This window comes from Pararge aegeria, chromosome 27 (genome assembly GCF_905163445.1).
Source record: "Pararge aegeria chromosome 27, ilParAegt1.1, whole genome shotgun sequence".
Taxonomy (NCBI): domain Eukaryota; kingdom Metazoa; phylum Arthropoda; class Insecta; order Lepidoptera; family Nymphalidae; genus Pararge; species Pararge aegeria.
In genome coordinates, this window is record NC_053206.1 from 3,303,165 (window position 1) to 3,326,798 (window position 23,634).

General features: G+C 37.6%; 1 protein-coding gene across 2 annotated transcripts in view; it reads left to right on the forward strand.

Moving 5' to 3' along the window:
* LOC120635655 (cytoplasmic FMR1-interacting protein) overlaps nt 1-21,620 on the forward strand; it is a 93,045-nt gene extending 71,425 nt beyond the window's left edge. The window contains exons 17-28 of one of the 2 annotated variants that reach the window (XM_039906712.1): nt 2,073-2,211; nt 7,137-7,223; nt 8,777-8,976; nt 10,015-10,148; nt 13,087-13,278; nt 15,639-15,763; nt 16,521-16,599; nt 17,380-17,489; nt 18,085-18,266; nt 18,924-18,986; nt 20,173-20,320; nt 20,962-21,620. In XM_039906712.1, the coding sequence (XP_039762646.1) occupies nt 2,073-2,211; nt 7,137-7,223; nt 8,777-8,976; nt 10,015-10,148; nt 13,087-13,278; nt 15,639-15,763; nt 16,521-16,599; nt 17,380-17,489; nt 18,085-18,266; nt 18,924-18,986; nt 20,173-20,320; nt 20,962-21,117 (1,615 nt within the window). In that variant the 3' untranslated portion in view covers nt 21,118-21,620. The remainder of the gene's footprint in view (nt 1-2,072; nt 2,212-7,136; nt 7,224-8,776; nt 8,977-10,014; nt 10,149-13,086; nt 13,279-15,638; nt 15,764-16,520; nt 16,600-17,379; nt 17,490-18,084; nt 18,267-18,923; nt 18,987-20,172; nt 20,321-20,961) is intronic. The other variant, XM_039906713.1, reaches the window with a different exon arrangement.
* The last annotated feature ends 2,014 nt before the right edge of the window (nt 21,621-23,634 follow it).

Genomic DNA, 23,634 nt, shown 5'->3' on the forward strand with positions numbered 1-23,634 from the left:
ATCCCCTCTCCCAAAGGAACCGAGCTTAATTTCGGGATAAAAACTATCCTATATTACTTCTAACACTTCCAAGAATATGTGTACAAAGCTTCATACGGATCGGTTGAGTAGTTTTTGCGTGAAAGCGTAACAAACAAACTTACATTCACATTTAGTAAGTATATAGGGATATTGGTTATTGGTAATAAATAAATATACTACGACAATACGCACATCGCCATCTACACCCAAAGTAAGCGTAGCTTGTGTTACGGGTAGGACTAATATGTAAAATATTCGTAAGATATACAACGTGTAACGTATTTAAGAAATACTATTGAAGTATGCATAAGTATATTTCATAAGGAATCATCCTTTAGAAGTATTAAATCAAAAGAAGCAAATTTATTTTTCCATACAAAATAATTGAAAACATTGACAACCCTGTTGAAGATGAAAGACCGACGCGCGCATAGTACCTGCGCTAAGCGACGCGTACCCAATACAGTGATAGGAGTCACTTGATTTTACTTTTGCATGTGACGTTAGGGCTGTATCTGATTTCTTTCAGCACAAACGATGGCAAATAGTTTACTCAAAAAATATTAGCGTTTCGGTTTCACAGATTAGCTTCAGAGACAGTAAATAATGTACCTCTAAAGCCACTGAAGTATTGTTTCGGTTTTCATTAACACGTCGTAGAACAACATTCGAAATGTTATAATTACCTAGGATTTTTCATCAAGATCTCGACAGTCTTTTACCAAAGACAATAATAATAATAAAAATATTTATTTATTTGCCAAATTGTGTGTACATAACAAGAACACATTTCATTAAACACACCCTTCACAATCGAATTTTTAAGAACCCTCAGATTCCAACTAAAGCTAAAAGAAGAATTTTCGACTCATGCATTTTACCCATTATGACATATGGATGTCAAACCTGGAGCCTAACGAAGCAAAATATGCGCAAACTTGAGACCTGTCAACACAGTATGGAGCGAAGCATGCTTAACGTCAAATTAAAAGACAAAATAAATTTAGAAAAACTAAGAATTGTAACTAAAATTAAAGACGTTACATACTGCATAAGAAAACTTAAATGGAGGTGGGCAGGTCATATGATGAGGAACAACAAAGAAAAATGGGCTAAGGATATAACCGAATGGTGTCCCAGACAAAATAAAAGAAAGAAAGGAAGGCAGCGTGTTAGATGGGAGGATGAAATTAGAAAGATGGCTGGTGTTACCTGGACGAGGAAGACCTACAACAGGAAAGTTTGGCAAGCTCAAGGGGAGGTCTTTGCGGAAACGCAAGTCAATCTCAAAACCGGTGTCAATTATTAGACTGCTTAATATTTAAGTTTAGTATTAAGTAACTTTTGATTAGGATAAATTTAATATTTTATTTTTGTGTGTAAATGTTTATAAAAAAATATATATATACAGTCAAACCTGGGTAAGTGAGAACTGGATAAGTGAGAAAGCTCTTTAAGTGAGAGTAATAGCCAGGACCCGTGATTTTAAGCTCCCAAAACCTCTATTAGCGAGAAACAGAAACCTTTGTAAGAGAGAGTAGTTTTTCCCTCACGGACCTCCGTAAGTGAGACTGCTACTTATCTATACCTCTATAAGCGACAGTCGAGCAAGCAATATTCGACAAAATTTATGAGTTAGAGAAAAACATTCAAAATACAAAAACAGAAACCCAAACGAAATTCACGGATTTTATTAAATGTAAATAAGTTCTAAATAAAATAAAATTACATAGTGCATGAATATGTCTTGTTATTGCTGCGTACCTCTATAAGAGAGAAACGCTACCCATGTACCTGCATTAGCGAGAAACTCGGGTTAGTGAGAAACCTCTATAAGCGAGAATGAGATTGTACTCCCTTGAACTCTCGCTTATCCAGGTTTAACTGTATATATAAATTACATTACAATTTAAAGAATAAAAATGCAATAATCAGAAATAAGTACAAAATGTCGTTTTAAATTAATTAGGCAAATAATACTAATATCTTTACAAATAATATAGACAATTTTGCTTCTCAGATACCTCTGTGATATTTTGACACTGTTTTAGCATGTTGCTGGATAAACGCTACAGGGCGGAATGTGCCGCCCGTGGCGCCAGTACGGGGTGCGGTGCGGGGCGGTACGCGTCACTACTTAGGCAAAGGCACGTGGCACTGCTCGGACGGCACGTCGACTTGTGTGCCCTGGTGAGTCTTGTTTTATTAACGCTTCAATTCATCGCATTCAGCATCATTCATCAATATCCTGGAATATTCCACTACTGGAGTAAAGTAAAAAAAAAAAAAAAATTATGCACCAATTTTATTCTCCGATTATGTCCCCTGATCGAGGGATACCATTGTTTTTTTTTAACCTTTTTTTTTATACAGATTGTCCCAGTGGCAAGTGTTATAAATAATAAATAAATAAATAAATATACTACGACAATACACACATCGGCACCTAGCCCCAAAGTAAGCGTAGCTTGTGTTATGGGTACTAAGATAGCTGTTGAATATCTTTATGAATATAATACATATAAATACTTATAATGTATAGATAAATACCCAGACACTGAAAAACAATCATGTTCATCACACAAACATTTTCCAGTTGTGGGAATCGAACCCACGGCCTTGGACTCAGAAAGTAGGGTCGCTGCCCACTGCGCCACTCGGCTCGTGCGTCGGAAGTGTTGCACCATATTGAAATCTTGAGTGAGCCATCTTTTGAAATAAGTTGCCAACTGTAGTATCATACTTTTATTTTCCAAAATGAAGTGCCATAGTTAACTGATAAAATTTTTGTAAACCATAACTCAATGAAACTTAATTCAATTTACTCAATAAACAATGTTTTTTACTTCTATTTGTAGTTGCGATTTATTACACGGTTATTCTACTTTTATTTTCCAAAATGAAGTGTCATAGTTAACTGATAAAATTTTTGTAAACCATAACTCAATGAAACTTAATTCAATTTACTCAATAAACAATGTTTTTTACTTCTATTTGTAGTTGCGATTTATTACACGGTTATTCTACTTTTTTTTTCCAAAATGAAGTGTCATAGTTAACTGATAAAATTTTTATAACCATAACTCAATGAAACTTAATTCAATTTACTCAATAAACAATGTTTTTTACTTCTATTTGTAGTTGCGATTTATTACACGGTTATTCTACTTTTTTTTTCCAAAATGAAGTGTCATAGTTAACTGATAAAATTTTTATAACCATAACTCAATGAAACTTAATTCAATTTACTCAATAAACAATGTTTTTTACTTCTATTTGTAGTTGCGATTTATTACACGGTTATTCTACTTTTTTTTTCCAAAATGAAGTGTCATAGTTAACTGATAAAATTTTTGTAAACCATAACTCAATGAAACTTAATTCAATTTACTCAATAAACAATGTTTTTTACTTCTATTTGTAGTTGCGATTTATTACACGGTTATTCTACTTTTTTTTTCCAAAATGAAGTGTCATAGTTAACTGATAAAATTTTTATAACCATAACTCAATGAAACTTAATTCAATTTACTCAATAAACAATGTTTTTTACTTCTATTTGTAGTTGCGATTTATTACACGGTTATTCTACTTTTTTTTTCCAAAATGAAGTGTCATAGTTAACTGATAAAATTTTTATAACCATAACTCAATGAAACTTAATTCAATTTACTCAATAAACAATGTTATTTTTTACTTTTATTTGTAGTTGTGATTTATTACACGGTTATTCTAGATGACGTTATTAAAAAAAACACTGCCAAATTGTGAAATTTGTGACCACGGTACTTAAAAATGAGATCAAGGATGTTGGTTTTTAAATTTTGACTTAACCATGTGACATCGATTTTTTTCCTTATTTTTCCACTGTTATGAGTTGGACTCTTGGCTGATACCATTTTATCGTTAAGTTTTGGGACATCTTGTATACGTCGCGTCGGCGCGAAGGTGTTCCAAACCTCATTTAGCGGCGTCAATATAATTAAGATTGATTGAATTAACTTCTTTTAAACTGTTTGAATCACAAAGTAAACTTTTACTGGCAATCATGTTTGCAAAACTCAATACATAATTTTGTAAACACTATTTAGTCGGTGTCAACAAGTTTTTACAACAGATGATTGTACCTGCATGTTTTTTGGTATAAGTACCGGTAGCAGACATCTCGCAGCTCCACCGGCGAAGACGAGGACCCCGATTTCTGACGTCATCCGGACGTGGATCCTCGCCACGGTCACGGTGGCGTTCGGACTAAACAATGATAAGTCAGATTAACGTCGAACCGAGCAGAGGTCCGAGCCCTCGCAGGAGGCACCCTCGGGTCGACTTCTCCCACTCACCCCCCCCCCCCCCCCCAATGTCTACTCCTGGCCAGCTTTTTCGTTCAACCCCTCAGGTGGTTATCGGAAAGTAACCATCCGAAAATTGAAAATCTCGCCGCTCTTTATTGCTCGAGACATCGTACCGTTCGGACGTCTGAAAGTCAATGGAATAAAAGCAGAAAACTGACAAGTTGTGGTTTTAATTTTGATGGACGGAAGTATTGAAGATACTGGACTCCGAAGCCCTTGAGCCGCCATATATAATTTTTTTTCCGTGTCCACCTGCTAATATCACGGTAAAATGGAATAGTTTGGCCAACGAATTAGTTTGGCCATCCAAAGGGGCAATGCTGCCAGCATCTTGGGAACTGTGCCTCGCTGCGGTGGTTTCGAGGACGTTTTAGATTTTATTTAGTTTTTAAATAGTTTATTTTAGGTTATAGTTATGTATTAATAAAAATGGAATAGGAGAAGTTTACCCCCGTTTATTATTACACATATATTATTTGGATATTATTTCCACTTGTGCGCCAGTGCTCTGAGAGTTGATAAAGCTGTGGGAGAAGATAAATTTATATCCTTTCCCCGGGGAGATAATTGTCTCATACCCATGCAAGCCGTGCTGGATGGCCTTATATCTCCCGATTATATACCCTGACGGGGGATATGATAAACGTGTCCACCTGTTAAAACCGACTGCGAGACGAGCTGTTGACGATCGACTGGCGCAGTAGGCTTACTGAGTCGAAGCGCAACTGGAAAATGTTTGTGTGATGAACATAAATATTTTTCAGTGTCTGGTTGTTAATATGTATATTATATGTATATATTCATATTATTCATAAAGAAAAGCTGTGATAGCCTAGTGTGTAAGTAATCGCTTTCCTTTCGAGGAGAGTTCTAGTCCCGGCTCGACCCACGGACTTTTCGGAGTTATGTGCGTTTTTCATTTAAGAAATTTAAGTATCACCTGCTTTAAACGGTGAAGGGTAAACATCGTGAGGGAAAACCTGCATGCCTGAGAATTCTCCATAATGTTCTCAAGGGCCTGTGAAGTCCACCAATCCGCACTAGGCTAGCGTGGTGGACTACTGCCTAACACCTTCTAATTGTGCGGGGAGAGGGTTTTGATGACCTGGCGTAACGGTGAGCGCTGTAAATTTAAGTAGGAGGTCCCGGGTTCGTCTCCCGACAGGGGCGATTTGGGAATTCATAATTTCTGAATTTTCTCTGGTCTGGCCCGGTGGGAGGCTTTGGCCGTGGCTAGTTACCACCCTACCGACAAAGACGTGCCGCTAAGCGATTTAGTGTTCCGGTGCGATGTCGCGTATACACCGATTAGGGGTATGGCTAACATACTCCCTGACAGGTTAGGCCGCTACCATCTTATGCATCACTTACCACCGGCAGGCAGTGGCGTGCACTTCATACAAGCACAAAAGCACTGCATACCCTAACATTTTTGAATAACTCAAAAAGGGGAGGGATTCATCAATTTGATGCCGTCTTCCTTCTTCATGCATCCCTGGTCCCCTGACCCTGGTCGAAAATCCTGTACACACGTCACTTTTGTTTATTTATTGCACGGAAAAGTAACGTTTGACATCAGTAATTGCAAGATTTACGCCTGTCGCGAGATACGTAATACCCCTGCGGGTTACATTGCAGTCAAGGGCTAACATGTAGTGGAATAAAAAAAAAGGCCCACAAGAGCCGTGCCCAGCATTGGCCCGGTAATTTATTTATGTTACTGTCCTTAAAGAATGACCTTGTGTATAAGTCTATCGTGACTTTATAAGTAGCGGCACGAAAGTCTAGCGGTGACCGTTATTGCGCAGAAGTCGAAAATAAGGTATCACGGGGGAGTAAGAGGGTCGCGGGGAGGGTGTGCTTATTGTTCGCACGCGCTTATTGACTCTCCAGTCGTATTCCGTCCCCCGTACCGATACGACACCCCGCGCACTTCCAATGTACAGTCGCGTTCTGAATTGTATTGTTATTACTGTTCATTTTTGTTGTTGTTTTCATGAATGTTTTTATTTTACTATTCCCCATAAACTTGTTAAAAATTATAGCCTAGATAACAAGAAATCTTTGGAACTTGAAACTCTATATACTCTATACTCACACTCAAACATGCATTTACAAAACACACACATTACAATTAAATAATATCATTTTCAATGGATACTAATCATTACTTTATTAATTAATGGCTAAATACTATTTTTAATTAAATTAATGATTGTATTGCCTGCGCGACAGTACCCATGCGCTGCTATCCAGTCCACGTTTCGTTCAGCGTATGGAGGGTAGAGGTAAGGATAGTCATCTTATATGGGAGAAAAGTTGAAAAAGTGTCCAGTGTATGCGCTAAATAACAGTTCAAAAATCCTCCACAATGGCGCTGGTGGATGCACAGGGTGTGGTATGAATGTAGCAATCGTAGATGAATTGAAGTATGCCAAGTTAAAAAATTTAATGTCATTATCGACTAAAGTAGTTAATTATTGAGAATTTCAACAACTTACGTTGTACAAAATATTGTGGTAAATATAACCTTACTTCCTTGTATCTCCGTACTTCCTTGTTTATTTTTCAAGCCTACTCTAACAATATTTATATTTGGCGCTTCTTTTAAGAGTTACCCTGATGCAAATGTGGCGCCATCCTAATTTAATACATTTTGACGACACTTTTTCATATACACAGATGACTCTCCTTACCTCTACCCTCCATAGTTCAGCGCTAGACTTACTTGCCGCGACTTGTAACTCCGACGATGTATTCCAGGTGGCTCAAAGAATCAACGCGGATATGCATCGCGCCTTGGACGCGGCCGTCGCGAAGTTCGAAGCTGGCGATATCACCGGAGTGGTGGTGAGTGAAGTTTTACTGATAGGTTATACTGACGATTCTTCCTTTGAATGCTTACTGATAATTTTTATTATTTTTTAAAATACACATATAAATCTATATATATATATATATATATATATATATCTATAGAAAGTGTGTGGGTATGTTCCGTATAGGCTCCGAAAGGGAATCTCCGGATTGACCTGGCGAGTAATCCTGTAAAGTTTGGTGACGATCGGGGCACTCCTATTATTGAACTGTCAAATACATCTTTCATTTACTATGATGATATTCTATTGTTGGGTGTACATGGGTGTAGATAATGATCTTCACCCGCTCGAGAAGAGAATAGAAGAGAATGAATACGGAGAGAAATAAATGATTTAATATATTATGAGACTTAAATTAAAAATTTAATGATGTGAGTTTATTGTTTAAATAAAATAAAGCAAAATCTAGCCCGGCGAAGCGGCTTGGGTACGCTAGTAATAAATAAATAAATATACTACCACAATACACACATCGCCATCTAGTCCCAAAGTAAGCGTAACTTGTGTTATGGGTACTAATATGAATAATGTACATAAATACTTATAAAATACAGATAAACGGCCAGACACTGAATAACATCCGTCAAATAAAGATCCCGCATATAAAGATTCGACTCTCTGACAATCGCTGCCTGAGCGCTTTACCAACTAAGCTACGGATCTCCTACCGTCGCTACGATGCCGATAGTATATGCCTTTTTGTTTGTAAAAATTGATAATTCCTCCGAGTGTAAGTTAAAAGCACTAATAAAAATTATATAACTTACTGACAAGTCTGTGGACAAGAAAAAAATAATGTTGACATATATTGGTGTCATCAGCATATCGTCTTAGAAAATTGCAGTATAACTTTGTGGAGTTTGGCTATTGGCTCGACTGTAAAATGCAATGTCACCAAACTAGGTGCATGAACTACTATTATGACACGATACCGAATGTTATATGAGATTCTTCTCTGTAGAATGTGCCTTACGAACCGGTGACTCCAAGAATTTTATTTTTATATACTTTGTATTTATTAACTTGTATTAAGGATTAACAGACAGTCAGACAGACAGACAGACAGACAGACAGACAGACAGACAGACAGACAGACAGACAGACAGACAGACAGACAGACAGACACAGACAGACAGACAGACAGACGGGCATACGGACTGACGGGCAGACTAAGAAACAGACTGACATACAGTCAGCCAAAAGACAGACAGACAGACAGACAGACAGACAGACGGACAGACAGAAAGCCAGACAGACAGATGGACAGACGGACAGACGGACAAACAGACAGACAGACAGACAGACATACTGACAGACGGGCGGACTGACGGGCAGACTAAGAAACAGACTGACATACAGAATGACATACGGACTGACGGACAGACTGACTGACATACAGACTAACAGACGGGCAGACTGACAGACAGACAGACAACACAACACCCCTCGTTTTTGCCTTGGGGATATAAATGTCCCTAATCTACCTCATTTAGTTCACTATGTCTGATGGTGAGCACTTAACAGGAACTCGAAGGCCTCATAGCAGTCAACCGCCTCTGTCACAAACTGCTCAGCCGGTACCTGTCATTGGACGAATTCGACGCCATCTTGCGGGAGTCCGACCACGGAGTGCTGGCACCTTACGGGCGGATCACGCTTCACGTTTTCTGGGAGCTCAACTATGACTTCCTGCCGAACTATTGCTATAACGCAGCGACCGACCGGTGAGTTCTGATCACGTTTTCCTTTTATTCCAGTACTAGCGTTTTCGACTTTCCGGATCACTTCGAAATTATAGTAAAAACTTTGATAAGTTACCTCCTTGGTTGCCATTTTCCGGATGTCGTTCTTTTTTTAAATTACGCGATAGATATGAGAGAGAGTTTACTATGTAATTTATTTAGCCGCTAAACTACGACAGATATTGATTTTTACCCAACTTTTGTTTGCTCGCATGAATTTAGCTAGTACATACAATTTGGATTAAGCTCCTCTCTTCGTTTTTTTTCTTTTATTCCACAAGTTAGCCCGTGACCGCAATCTCACCTGGTGGTTAGTGATGATGCAGTCCAAGATGGTAGCGGGTTATACCCCTTCTCAGTTTCCACGCGACATCGCACCGGAGCACTAAATCGCTTAGCGGCCCGTCTTTGTCGGTAGGGAGGTAACTAGCCACGGCCAAAGCCTCCCGAACCAGACCAGACTAGAGAAAATTCAGAAATTATAAATTCTCAGTTTCCACGCGACATCGAACCGGAACACTAAATCGCTTAGCGGCACGTCTTTGTCGGTAGGGAGGTAACTAGCCACGGCCAAAGCCTCCCGAACCAGACCAGACCAGAGAAAATTCAGAAATTATAAATTCTCGAATTGTCCGTGCCGGGAATTCGCAGCGCCCACCGTTGCGCCAACGACGGCCGACTGGCGCTGTGGGCAGCGACCCTGCTTTCTGAGTCCAAGGCCGAGGGTTCGATTCCCACAACTGGAAAATGTTTGTGTGATGAGCATTAAGTGTTTTTCAGTGTCTGGGTGTTTATATGTATTTTCTATGTATTTATTTATATATAATTCATAAAAATATTCATCAGTCATCTTAGTACCCATAACACAAGCTACGCTTACTTTGGGGCTAGGTGGCGATGTGTGTATTGTCGTAGTATATTTATTTATTTGTCGATCGACAAGAACGAAAAAATCTCGAAGAATGTTGGCAAAATAATGATCAAATTTCGTAGCCAGTTTTGAGAAAATGTCGTTTCTAGGTTTGTGAAGTGTCGTCGGATCCAATTCGCCGCTCAGGTGCAACGTGAGAAGCCCCAGCAATATGGACACGCGATGCTTTGGGGTTCGAAGCAACTCAGTCTTGCATATTCCGCCCAATATGCGCAATACAATGGTAAGATGTCGCTCTAGAACACGACACAAATTCCCGCACAAAAATCCCAGACTTTTAGACCAGAATTCCCCGTTTGTCACAAATGAATCCATTCACATACAAATCTCGTGACCATTTTTTAGATCAGAATTTGCCTCTTTGTAAATTGTAGGAAAACTAAATTTTAGATCGTCGAAAATATTTACATTATTTATAATATTTGTAAGAAAGTATACTGAAATATTTATAAAAAACTTCAATTCGTGTCCCGGCAGGATACATTGCGGCGCATGCGCAAACACAACTTGGCCCTGCCGCCATCTTTATTTAAAAATCAACAGCGCCGGCACGAGCCCAAATGTAATTGTAATTGAATAAAAAATAATGTATTCAACTTATCAAAAATGCCAGAAACCTAGATCAGAATTTCTCTGTTATATGCACGACTAGTAAAATTATTATTTTTTATTTATTTATTTATTTATTCCCATCTTACATTTTTGTCATTACAGGAAAAAGTTGTCCTAATACGACAATGCAGCATGTTATGTAAATTTTAATAATATATATAACTATAGTGTATATGATAAAATCCAAATCGCTATATTTCTGAGTTCACTCAGAGTGCAAAAAAATAAATCCGTCTTCTCGGCTATCACATTGAGGGTACGGAGTGCGCGCGTCAGTGGCGCCTCCTTCAGTAGCTTGGTGCGCCCGTTCGGCACCGCCAGCAGCGATGGCCGGTGCCTCCTCCGGTCCGGCGCACGCAGGCTTACCAGGCGTAACACATCAGCATTACATATTTGTCCCCTCAGTACTCTAAAAACATACGTTACGAGTGTAAGCTCTCACCTTACCCTAAGCTCATCGTATCCTACCATGCCTAGAACAAATAATGTTGGGTACATCAATGTATTTAAACTAAAGGAAAATTCTGATCTAGGATGCATGATGAATATAAATCTATTGCCTGTCCCGACACTACACCTCCTCACTAAAAAGATTTCAGTGATAGGTAACTAATGACTTGATTTCTCAGACACCTCAACACCCCCATTTTTATGCATGGCATAACTTAATCCCACTACACTTTCTCTAACGTAATCCCAAACAAACTCCTCCTATATTTTACACAAAAAAATGTAAGACTCCGAGAACAGAATCTTTCTTTTGTATTCCACTTTGTTTTCAAACAAGAAATCCAGATATTTCTTTATTTAATGCGTGATTCTATTTTATTGCACTTCACAAAAATCCCGGATTTCTAGATCAGATTCTCTCTTTTAAATGCATAAGAGCTAACGTAATGCTGCGTAATCCTTCCTAAATAAGACCAAGAGAGTCTTTCAGAGATAAATTTAGCTAAAATTAAAACGCTGCATAGTCGTATCATATATTCAAAAATTTCATTTATTTAAATAAAATTATAATAAAATTTAAAAAAAAAGTGGACTGTAACGATATTAATATTAGAAGTAAAAATAAACTTGTAGTGCAGTTTAATAGGCTGAATAAAATTAGTACTCTTAATTCATTTAAGGGTAATTTTATATCATTTTGTAACAAATTACGAGATGAAGTCCTTGAGATGTCTCGCAATACGTTCAAAGTTTATATAAAACGTAAGCTTATAGAAAAATCCTATTATAATATTAAGGATTACATGTATGAACTTCATAGCTAAACATTAACTTCACTTTGAAATTCAAACAATTCAAAATTCATAAAAAAAAAAACCTAGCTAAGTTTGTTGTGGGCTCTTTCTTCTTAAACCAGGGCGCGTTTGGAAGCTTTAGTTCTAAGTTAAAAAGCGATTATCACCATCACCTAACATTAGTTTTAACATGTTAAATGTATGAACGCTTCATAACTGCCTGTGATAAAATCTACATGAATAAATCATTTTTGAATTATGAACGCGGTCAAAATTCAAAAATGATTCTTCGACACGTTCTGAGGCAAATCATTAGCAATTTTAGGCAATTTAAAAGCTTTATTTACATTCCTTACAATTGAGTATCTTACTGCCTAAATATAATAGAATTTAATATAATTTTTCTTAATCCTAATTTCTTATTTATGATGTTTTCTTAACTTATTTTTTTTAATCTAATTATGCGGTGACCACCTAAAAAAAGCCACCTCCATATTTTTCCGTTTGTACCTTGCTAGAGTACTACATTTGTTACTCGCAATTTTCGCGATGTCGCCCTCCCATCTTTTCAATGGATTATTTAAAATGTCTTCTTCCATAAATATTAATAATAAAAACGTTTAATTCAGATAAAAATCCATAGCTACAACAATAACAACTATCTTATTTACTATATTATAAACTAAAATTGGCCAAACATATAAATAATTAGGAATCTCCTAACTAAGGTAAATACCCTCTTGAGCACCTGGTGTGCGAGTGTGCACCAACCCAGTGCTCCATAAAGGGATTTTCCCATTTATTTCCCATCCCATATTGTTTACTGGGAAGAAAATATGCCTAATTGGAACGAAGTTCCTTACAGGCAGGCTTGGAGGGATAGGGATTTTGCTGCGCGACCGAACTGAAAAAAATGTGACAGTAAAACCGTAAGAAAAATTCCGTGGAAAAAAAGTGCGTGGAATGCAACCGTTAAATGAGACGTGCGCTTTTTTTTTTCTATTTTTCTTTCTATATAATTTTATGTTGTCAAACAAAAATAAAGAGACATATTTTGTTATTTTAGTTGATGTTTTTTTATTTTAAGTAATTTATTATTTCCTAAAATACTGAATTTCCTAAATACTTTCTTGTACTTAAATAAAAACTAATCAGCCAAATTTAAGAGCAAAATCAAGAAAACCTACATAAAATTGAGCACGATTTTTTTGCAATTTGTGTCGATTCTACATTAGCCGAAGGAACTTCGTTCCTACCTGGTGTCCCACGACACCACATCATGTTTTTTTTATTTTTTATATTTAGGTTTTGTTGGCCCACAACATTTGCACGCTCTGGTCCGCCTCTTGGGGTACCAAGGAGTAGCAGTAGTCGTGTCCGAGCTACTCGGCGTGGCTCGCGGTCTACTCCACGGAACCCTGGCGCAGTTCACACGGGCCTTAGCTGCGGCGATGCCGAGGCATTGCAAGCTGCCGAGATACGATTACGGTTCCAATGGCAAGTAGTTGCGTAAAGCTTACTTTACAATGAATAATTGTCTAATCTAAACAGATTTTACAGAGAAAAGAAAAACTGTTCACTACAGTTCACGGGTCTCCTCCTACAATGAAAATGGTTAAGGCCGTAGTCCAAAAATCTTATATATATATTTCTTGTGTGCGCGTGTATGTCACTGAACTCCTCTTAAACGGCTGGACAGATTTGAATGAATTTTTTGGTATGCGTTTGGGTGGCACCCTGGATGGTTTAGATTCACAAATCAGCCCGACAGATGGCGCTGGGGTCCGCTAGTAAATAATAAATAAATAAATAAACTACGACAATACACACAACGCCATCTAGCCCCAAAGTAAGCGTAGCTTGTGTTATGGGTACTAAGATAGCTGATGAAAATTTTTTTTTTATGAATGAAATACACATAAATACTTATAATATACAGATAAACACCCAGACACTGAAAAACATTCATGTTCATCACACAAACATTTTCCAGTTGTGGGAATCGAACCCACGACCTTGGACTCAGAAAGCAGGGTCGCTGCGCACTGCGCCACTAGGCCGTCAATAATTAAATAATTGTCTAATCTCCTGAGGATGCTCCGGTTTCGGAGCGAAACGTGCTTAGAGCGTACACTGCCGAAGATCTGTTTGGTGTGGAGTATGAGGAAGAAATTATAAATTACTCCATACAGATTCTCATGCTTTTGGCTTTTTCATAATTGGCTATGGTAGTTGACCTTCGTAATTTCTTATAGTATACTTACATACACTTGGAGGAAATATCAATTTAATAAATTTAAAATTTTAGGCAATCATTATTTAAAATGTCTTCTTCCATAAATATTAATAATACTAACGTTCAATTCAGATAAAAATCCATAGCTACAACAATAACAACTATCTTATTTACTATATTATAAACTAAAATTGGCCAAACATATAAATAATTAGGAATCTATTTAATAAATTTAAAATGCATGTTAAAATTTCGCAAAATCGACTGGATTTGAACCTGTAGCTGTGTGTAGCTCTCTGGCAATCGCGGCCTGAGCGTTTTGACGACTAAGCTACGACTCTCCTTCTGTCGATGCCGGAATTAGTATATGCGTTTAACTCCGAAGATGGAACTCTGTTCAAAGTCTTACTTGACATTTACCCCAAATTTCACTGCAAATCCCGATTAATGATAAATTTTCGGTTAATGAGAAAAGCTGATAGATTCGGAAATTGGCTGCACTCTCGGAGGGCAGACTTCGAGTTTCGAGGCACTCTAAGTTGTGTGCGTAAGCAATTAAAATATAACTTGCTTCAACGGTGAAGGAAATATCTTGTGGAAACCTGCATGCCTGAGAGTATATGTTATAATGTTAATAATAATGTTATATATAATGTTATATAATGTTCTCAAAAAGGTGTGTAGAGTCCACCAATCCGCACTGGGCCAGCGCGTTGGATTACGGCCTTAATCGGAGATGGAACTCTGTCCAAAGTCCTACTTGACATTGACCCCAAATTTCACTATATAATATATTCACCGATTAATGAGAAGCGCTGATAGCCTAGTGGTTAGGAAATCGGCTGCACTTTCGGAAGGCCGAGTTCGAATCCCAGCACACACCTCTAACCTCTCTAAGTTGTGTGCGTGAGCAATTAAAACATCACTAGCTTCAACGGTGAAGGAAAATATCGTGAGAAATCCCGCATGTCTGAGAGTTCTCCATAGTGTTCCTACCTACAATTGGAGAAAATATCAATTTTATAAATTTAAAATGCATATAAATATAAATTTAGGAAACCGACAAAATCGCTAATAATTACTAGCGGACCCCAGCGCCATCTGTCGGGCTGATTTGTGAATCTAAACTATCCAGGGTGCCACCCTAACGCATACCAATAAATTCATTCAAATCTGTCCAGCCGTTTAGGAGAAGTTCAGTGACATACACACGCACACAAGAAATATATATATAAGATTTTCATTGTGGGAGGAGACCCGTGAACTGTAGTGGGCAGTTGTCTTTTTGATTGGCGCAGTGAGTTCTGAGTCCAAGGCCGTGGGTTCGATTCCCACAACAACATGAATGTTTTTCAGTGTCTGTGTTTTTTTTCTTTATATTACAAGTTCTTATGTATACCAGTCTTAGTAGGCATAACACAAGCTACGCTTACTTTGGGGCTAGATGGCGATGCGTGTATTGTCTAAGTACATATATTAATTAATTTATTTATACATTCATTCAATCATTCATTCATTCATTCATTCATTCATTCATTCATTCATTCATTCATTCGTTCGTTCATTTATTTATTACCTGTGCCCTGGTAATGCCACTGAAAAGTTCCTGTACTTGCTCCAGGGGTGCTGGGCTACTACCACGCGCAGTTGACGGACATCGTGCAATACCCGGATGCTCGCACGGAACTGTTCCACGCATTCCGCGAGCTCGGCAACATAATACTGTTCTGCATGCTCATTGAGCAGGTATAGTCTGTTCAATTTCACAGTGCCGGTACACCGGCAGGAGATTTTGGCTTGTTTTTTTTTTTTTTGTAAATTTTGCTTTTATGTGAGTGTTTACTACACTCACATAAAAGCAAAATTTCGATATCGTGACATCGACTAGCTATACTCACATAAAAAGATATTGTTGAATTTTTTTTTTTCTATTTTAATCTTATGTTATTTTAATAAATACCAATATAAATATTTTCAAATGAAAAATATGAGTAGACAAACGAAAGTAAAATACAAATTATTTTTTATATAGGATCCAACGTCATTGCGTTCTGAATCCATACTAAAGTATCTAATCCTGGCAAAATCTGTTCAACGTAGGTGCAAGGCTACAAGTACGAAAAACCTTTTCTGCTAAAATAACCTGGGACGCCGTACGCGGCGATAGAGCAATAATTCACACCCAAGCTCTTTTATCGATTACGTAGTCCTTTATGTAATAGGACTTTTTTATGAGATAAAAGACCGACACGCGCATAGTACTTACGCCACGCGACGCGTACCTAATAAAGTGACAGGAGTCAAGTGATTTTACTTTTGCATGGGCTGTATCTAATTTCTTTCAGTAAAAACTATGGCAGTGGTTTACTCAACAACTAATAGCGTTTCGGTTTCACAGATAAGTTTAAGAGATAAGTAAATAATGCTAGCTCTAATGTATGTGAAGTATTACTTCGGTTTTCATTCACTCGTTTTATATTCATTCTCTTTTTGCTTTTTACAGGCATTGAGTCAAGAAGAGGTGACGGATCTACTGCACGCGGCCCCCTTCCAAAACATACTACCCCGACCGTATACTGCGGGTAAGTTAATAAACTGAAATTTGGTTTTATATATTTTTATGAAATATTGGAATCATGTTAAATTACCACGATAGTATCGCCCTTATAGCCCTTATAGCTGTAAAACGTCTAAACTTATATTTGAAAGAGGAAAGATTTGATTTTTAAATGTGTTGCAATTAAATAAATAAATAAATATACTTTGACAATACACACATCGCCATCCAGCCCCAAAGTAAGCGTAGCTTGTGTTATGGGTACTAAGATAACTGATGAATAATTTATATGACTAATATACATAAATACTTTTAGTATATAGATAAACACCTAGACACTGAAAAACATTCATGTTCATCACACACAAATATTGTCCAGTAGTGGGAATCGAACCCACGGCCTTGGACTCAGAAAGCAGGTTCGCTGCCCACTGTGCCAATCGGCCGTCAATTAATTAAAATCATTAATGTTAAATCTCTTTAGGCATACGTCATTGTACACGTACTGACTTTTTTTATAAATATTCTTATCTTGTTTTGGTACTATATACTGAATAAATCAATAAATAATCTAAACGGTAATGCTGTGAGGTATGTCAAATGTTACCTGATTGAATAAACATAATTCTGACCGACTGGTTGCTAGTAGTTCCACTTTAACTGCTTTCCAACCAACAAAACATATTTGCAAATATCTATGGGTGTCGAATATCAACCGTAGCTACAGGTAACATGTGACATCCAAAGGTAACATGCGACATACTCAGCGTACTAGCTATAATTCATGCAGAATAACGTAAAACAGATGTGTCGGTTTCAGAGGGTGAAAAGCCAGAAACCAAACAGAAGCGCCTTGAGGCTAAGTATTCTGCGCTTCAAATTGTGCAAAACGTCGAAAAGTACGGTACTGCGAAGGTGAGTTTTATTTATTCCACTTCAAGAAAACCTTTTACTGTAATATTCATACAGTCTAAGACAGATAGAAATTAACATGTTTGAGATTATAGCAGTTTACTCGGTTTCTACGAAGAACTAAATCAATTTGCGTCCCATCTTTGTCGTTGTGTGACATTAAGTAACATACATTTTATTTTTTTTTATAAATATATAGACAAGTGCTTGACTGCAATCACACCTGATGGTAAGTGATGATGCAGCCTAAGATGAAGCGCGCTTGCCTAGAAGATGCCTTTTCACTCTTGATTTGAACGTACCCAGATTATAGGTATCGGGGAGGACGGAAGATGTTAGGGCATTCCAGGCCTTTGCGGTGCGGATCAGAAAGGAAGAAGCAAAACGCTTCATGCATTAAATTGGTAGATATGCGTTCCCGCTCTGTTTCTTAAACGCATGCCTAATGAGGCAAGCATTAGATATTTAGTCGTTTCTTTTACAGGTACTGAACTTTCAGTGCTTGTCTTTTGTTTTATTGGAATGGTTGGTAAACGATTACTTATAATTAACTACACTCACAAACTGTTATAATGGTTTGTTTTATATTCACCTTCAGCAAAGCCAGCTGTCCCGCGAAGGTGACCTGCTAACGCGTGAGCGACTGTGTTGCGGTCTCTCTTTGTTCGCGGTGGTACTGCGCCGACTTCGCGCATGCCTCACCGCGCCGCAATGGCCTGCGCCACCCGCGCCTGCGCACCACGGCCCACTACAAACTGACGACACGCAAGAGTTCCACAGGTAAGACGCAACTTTTACAGGTAACATGTAACATACTTATGTAACATGTATACGATTGTAACAGATAAAATGTTTTATTGTTATGAGGTCCGCAGAACAGGTGATAGCTAAAAGTAGGTCTAAATATAAGTAATAACAAGTTTTGTTCTAAGCTACAGCCCAAAGTATGTGTATACAACTTGGAATTAAATTAAACAAAAAGTAAAGATAAAATTAAAGTTGAAACAAAAATAAACTCTTAAAAAAGAATATATATGTATATATAATTTCATTAATGATTCTGTGGAATAGTGCTTAATAAATTAATGTCTGTATGTTGTCTGTTCATATCAGAAGTTTGCACGAATCTTCCCGTATTACCGTGATTATTACAAAATGGACCGGTGTAATTTTTTATCACTAAATGTGTAGCTTTGGTAATATGCTGCATTTATACACACGTGGCAATCATTTATAACTGTCATATTTATAGGTTATTCACATTTACAGATAAGGGGACATTGACCAGCTATCCGAAATCTTTCTCTCTCTCTATCTCTAAATATTCATGTTTCATTCAGTTCATGAACAATATTTAGCTCACGTCGTGAACAATATTTAAAGATCATGTTTGTGATTCCAAATCTTAATACGATTAAACTCTTGTTTTTACTACAGGCTGTGGTCAGCTCTTCAATTTCTCTACTGTATCCCGGTCGGAGAAACGCAGTTCACTGTAGAGTAAGTATTTAATTAAGTTATCCGTTTAACAGATCCAATACATTGACGGCCAAGTGGCGCAGTGGGCAGCGACCCTGCTTTCTGAGTCTAAGGCCGTGGGTTCGATTCCCACAACTGGAGAGAATTTGTGTGATGAACATGAATGTTTTTCAGTGTCTGGGTGTTTATCTGTATATTATAAGTATTTATTTGTATTATATTCATCAGCTATCTCAGTACCCATAACACAAGCTACGCTTACTTTGGGGCTAGATGGCGATGTGTGTATTGTCGTAGTATATTTATTATTAAAAAAAAAAATACATAGCTTTTGACGCTATAAACTGCGACTGGTTTATTACAATCTTTCGGAGATTGGCTTACATGAAATATGGCCGCTAACTACGCGTCCAATAAGAAGACTCTAGAGTTATTTATTCTTGTGTTAAGACATATTGACGGCCGATTGGCGCAGTGGGCCGCGACCCTGCTTTCTGAGTCAAAGGCCGTGGGTTCGATTCCCACAACTGGAAAATCTTTGTGTGATGAACAGAAATGTTTTTCAGTGTCTGGGTGTTTTTATGTATTTTATAAGGATTTATGTATATAATAAAATAAATATCCATCAGTCATCTTAGCACCCATAACACAAGCTACGCTTACTTTGGGGCTTGATGGCGGTGTGTGTATTGTAATAGAATATCTATTTATATTAGCAATAGGTAAATAAAATCACTTATAAACAACAGCAACAACCCATTACCGACCCACTACAGAGCACGGGTCTCCTCTCACAGTGAGAAGGGGTCAAGGCCGTAGTCCACCACGCTGGCCCAGTGCGGATTGGCGGACTCCACACACCTTTGAGAACATTGTGTTGAACTCTCATGCAGGTTTACTCACGATGTTTTCCTTCACCGTTGAAGCAAGTGATATTTTTATAACTCAAAACGCACATAGCTTAGTAAAGCTAGCGATAGATGCGTGCTGGAATTCAAACTTTGCCCCCCGAAAGTAAAGTCTCGACTTTACTTTCGGGGGTACTGCTACCCAATGAGCTATCACCGCTTTTGTATAACATGTTGCGATAAAACGTGATGTGGGGGGCTTTTTGGACACGAAGCGTCAAGTTTGACGTTACAAATTGAGATGTGTTAACAATGACGAGTAATTCCGATAAACTAATTATTTTACCCACTTTAATCAGGGAACTGTTTGGCGAGGGTCTTCACTGGGCTGGGTGCACCATCATAGCGCTCCTGGGACAGCAGCGTCGCTTCGAAGCGCTGGACTTCTGCTACCACATCCTGAGAGTGCAACGAGTTGACGGCAAAGACGAGCTGGTTAAAGGCATTGTAAGTTGATTAACCTGTTTTTTTTTTATAAACAAATCGGTAACATTATCATAGTTGAAAGAAGGCTGTGCATGTACAAGCGGAATGAAGGTCACTAAGATTGTGCGTTTTTTTTTTAAATTAAATCACCTGTACCTCCAATTCTTATAATACCCAATAATTATAATTAAAGAGAGAAGAATATTTATTTTTAATTATATATGTTGGTAACAGTTTAGATTCAAATTAGGTATCGAGAAGTCAAAGGGCAGTCAACTTACTATTTTTATAAGCAACTTCCACAGGTAAGATATATCATTCACAGGTAACATGCAATATTAACAGGTTACATACAACATTCACACGTAAAATTAAGAGCCGGTGACACATTAGCTGCTCCTCTGGTGCGGTCGACGGGCCGCAGTAATCATTTTAGATCAGATGACCCACTTGCTCTATTATTTATAAATTAAATTAGGAAAACGTGTTTTTTTCCTGATCAGAACATATCTTCCATACAAGATTTACCAGCGAACACTGTGTGTTACCTGTGATCGTTGTATGTTAAAACATTACCAGGTAACACACAACATTCACAGGTGCACGCAACAAATAGCACGTGATTTTTGTTCTAATCAGAAACTATCTTTCACATCTCACAGCCACTGAAGCGCATGGTGGATCGCATCAGACGTTTCCAAGTTCTCAACTCGCAGATCTTCAGCGTACTGTCCCGCCACCTAGCTTCGGATGACGAGCGTGCCGGAGTAGAGCACGTACGCTGTTTCCCACCCCCCGCGGCCCACCATCACAACTGAGCACGGGAGCAAGTTTTAAACAGTAAACAAATAATAATGCACCGAAGAAAATAATGAAATCACAGTGCATTTGAGATTATTTCCAATATAAAAAAAAATAAACCCAAATGTTAAATTTGTAGTTGTTCATATGTAACCAAATTGTTTAAACTATTTGCATTTTAGAAGTTAATACTTATACCGACTTATACTGCAGTATCGTTTTGTTTGGTCACTTTATTTTAATATTTCTTTTCTTACACAATCCACCTTTAACAGATTCTAATTAAATTTGAAATTAGTTATACAATTTTTACTCTAACATATTCTTTTTGGTAACCATTTTTACACTTATTTTCTTAAGATTTATTTCTTAATTTTTTTATAAATTAACTCTGTAAGACCAGATTTCCTTTTGTATCCTAATTCCAATCGAACGATTTATTATTTTTAATGAATTTTATAAAAAAAAAAAACAATATAATTACGTTTTGTAATACGTTATTTCTAAGATTATAATTTAAAAGACTTGCTATAATTTTTAAAAATTATATACTTTTCCACTTATTTAAGTTATGTTATGTTAACTATTCAGAGTGTTTGGTATATAACAGAATGTTTGTTTTCTTTTGATAATTTTTTTTTACATGCAAAATGTATGGACTTTAATTAATTTTTTTTTAAATGATCACATAAATGGTCGGACGCATATTTACGTCAAGCATCGATATAAATTATTATATTGCAAAAAAAAAAAACCATTTTACACACTTATTTCTTATGGCAATTACGTGAACTTATTCACCTCGGGTAACACCGCAGGGCGCACCTACTATAAATCTTATATCGAGGAGGTTAGCTATGGCAAAATATTTAGCAAACAAGTTCTAATGAAATAAAAAAAAAAAATTTGTTTGCACTTTTGTGTTTAGAATTAAATGGATGTTTTTAAGTTAAACATTTTAGCATTGTTCTTTTCAAGCTTTAATATTTACTGTTTAATATTAAGTTATATTAGTACTGCCAAGTTTTATACAACCCATACTAGAATAATTGATAATATAACCATATATTAAATAAAATTGTTTTATTTATTTATCCTATTTTTAACGACCTCCCTGGCGCAACGGTGAGCACTGTGAATTTAGGTAGGAGGTCCCGGGTTCGCTTCCCGGCAGGGAACATTGGAATTTGTAATTTCTGGATTTTCTCAGGTCTGGTCTGGTGGGAGGCTTCGGCCGTTGCTAGTTACGAAGCTGCAGAGCTACTCTCGGGTGGCGACAGGTAGTTATTGGACTAGGTACCCGTCTCTACGGTCTGAGGGGGGGTTCAAGGTGTCTTATGCCCTCCTCGTAAGCGCGGGAGCGCCAACAATCGGTCAAGGTGGTAGACGTCCGGGAGGACAACGGGTTCGCCGGGCGTCTAACAAAGCTAACAAGAGGGACATGCCGTGGTAGTTTTTAGTTTAGGTATACCCCTTTAGAGGGGGGAGTCCCACGTAACCTCCGTCCTGCCGGAGGTCGGAGGTAGCAATAAAGCTTTTCCACCACGACAAAAAAGCGTGGGAGGCTTCGGCCGTGGCTAGTTACCACATTATCCACAAAGACGTGCCGCTAAGCGATATAGTGTTCCGGTGCGATGTCGCGTACAAACCGATAAGAGGAATCGGTTTCTACATGAGACATCATATGACTACCATAATTATTAATTAACTTATTTAATTCCAAGATGTGTACACATACTTTATTAATAAATAATAAAATAAATATACTACGACATTACACACATCGCCATCTAGCCCCAAAGTAAGCGTAGCTTGTGTTATGGGTACTAAGATAACTGATGAATAATTTTAAGAATAATAAACATAAATACTTATAATATATAGATAACACTGAAAAACATTCGTGTTCATCACACAAACACTGTCCAGTTGTGGGAATCGAACCCTCGGCCTTAGACTCAGAAAGCAGGGTCGCTGCCCACTGCGCCAATCGGCTGTCAATTATGCCTTGTTATGTGGAACACACTATATCGCTATGCCCAACGACGAACCTAAACAACGTGTAACCGAATTACGAACTTTATTTATCCAATAATTATCATTATTGGTATAGATCCACCATCCGTGCTAGGAATAGGCGTAATGTCCCGTGGTTCCTAGAACATATGCAATAAGTGCTGCCGAATAAAATATGTATCATGTACAGTCGTGTAATCATTTCCCTACTCCGGCCAGCTATATTGCCCTCGAAATCTTGCAGGATAGCTTTTTCAGGTACCAAAAGACTGATCAAATCTGAGTATAGGTATATTTCAAAAATATTGTACGCCGTTAAGATGCCACCAACCTGAATTCAGCTTGACGGTGGTCTTTATTTTTACTAAAATTTTTATTACGTTAAACTACTAAATATATTTGCATAGTTATCATATACTACTAAACACTACTAGATAATAGATCCCTTTTAATTTGATTGTACAACTTACCACCCGCGTTTTGACGCAAACGCGTTTACCGGTGTGAGGTCGGCATTT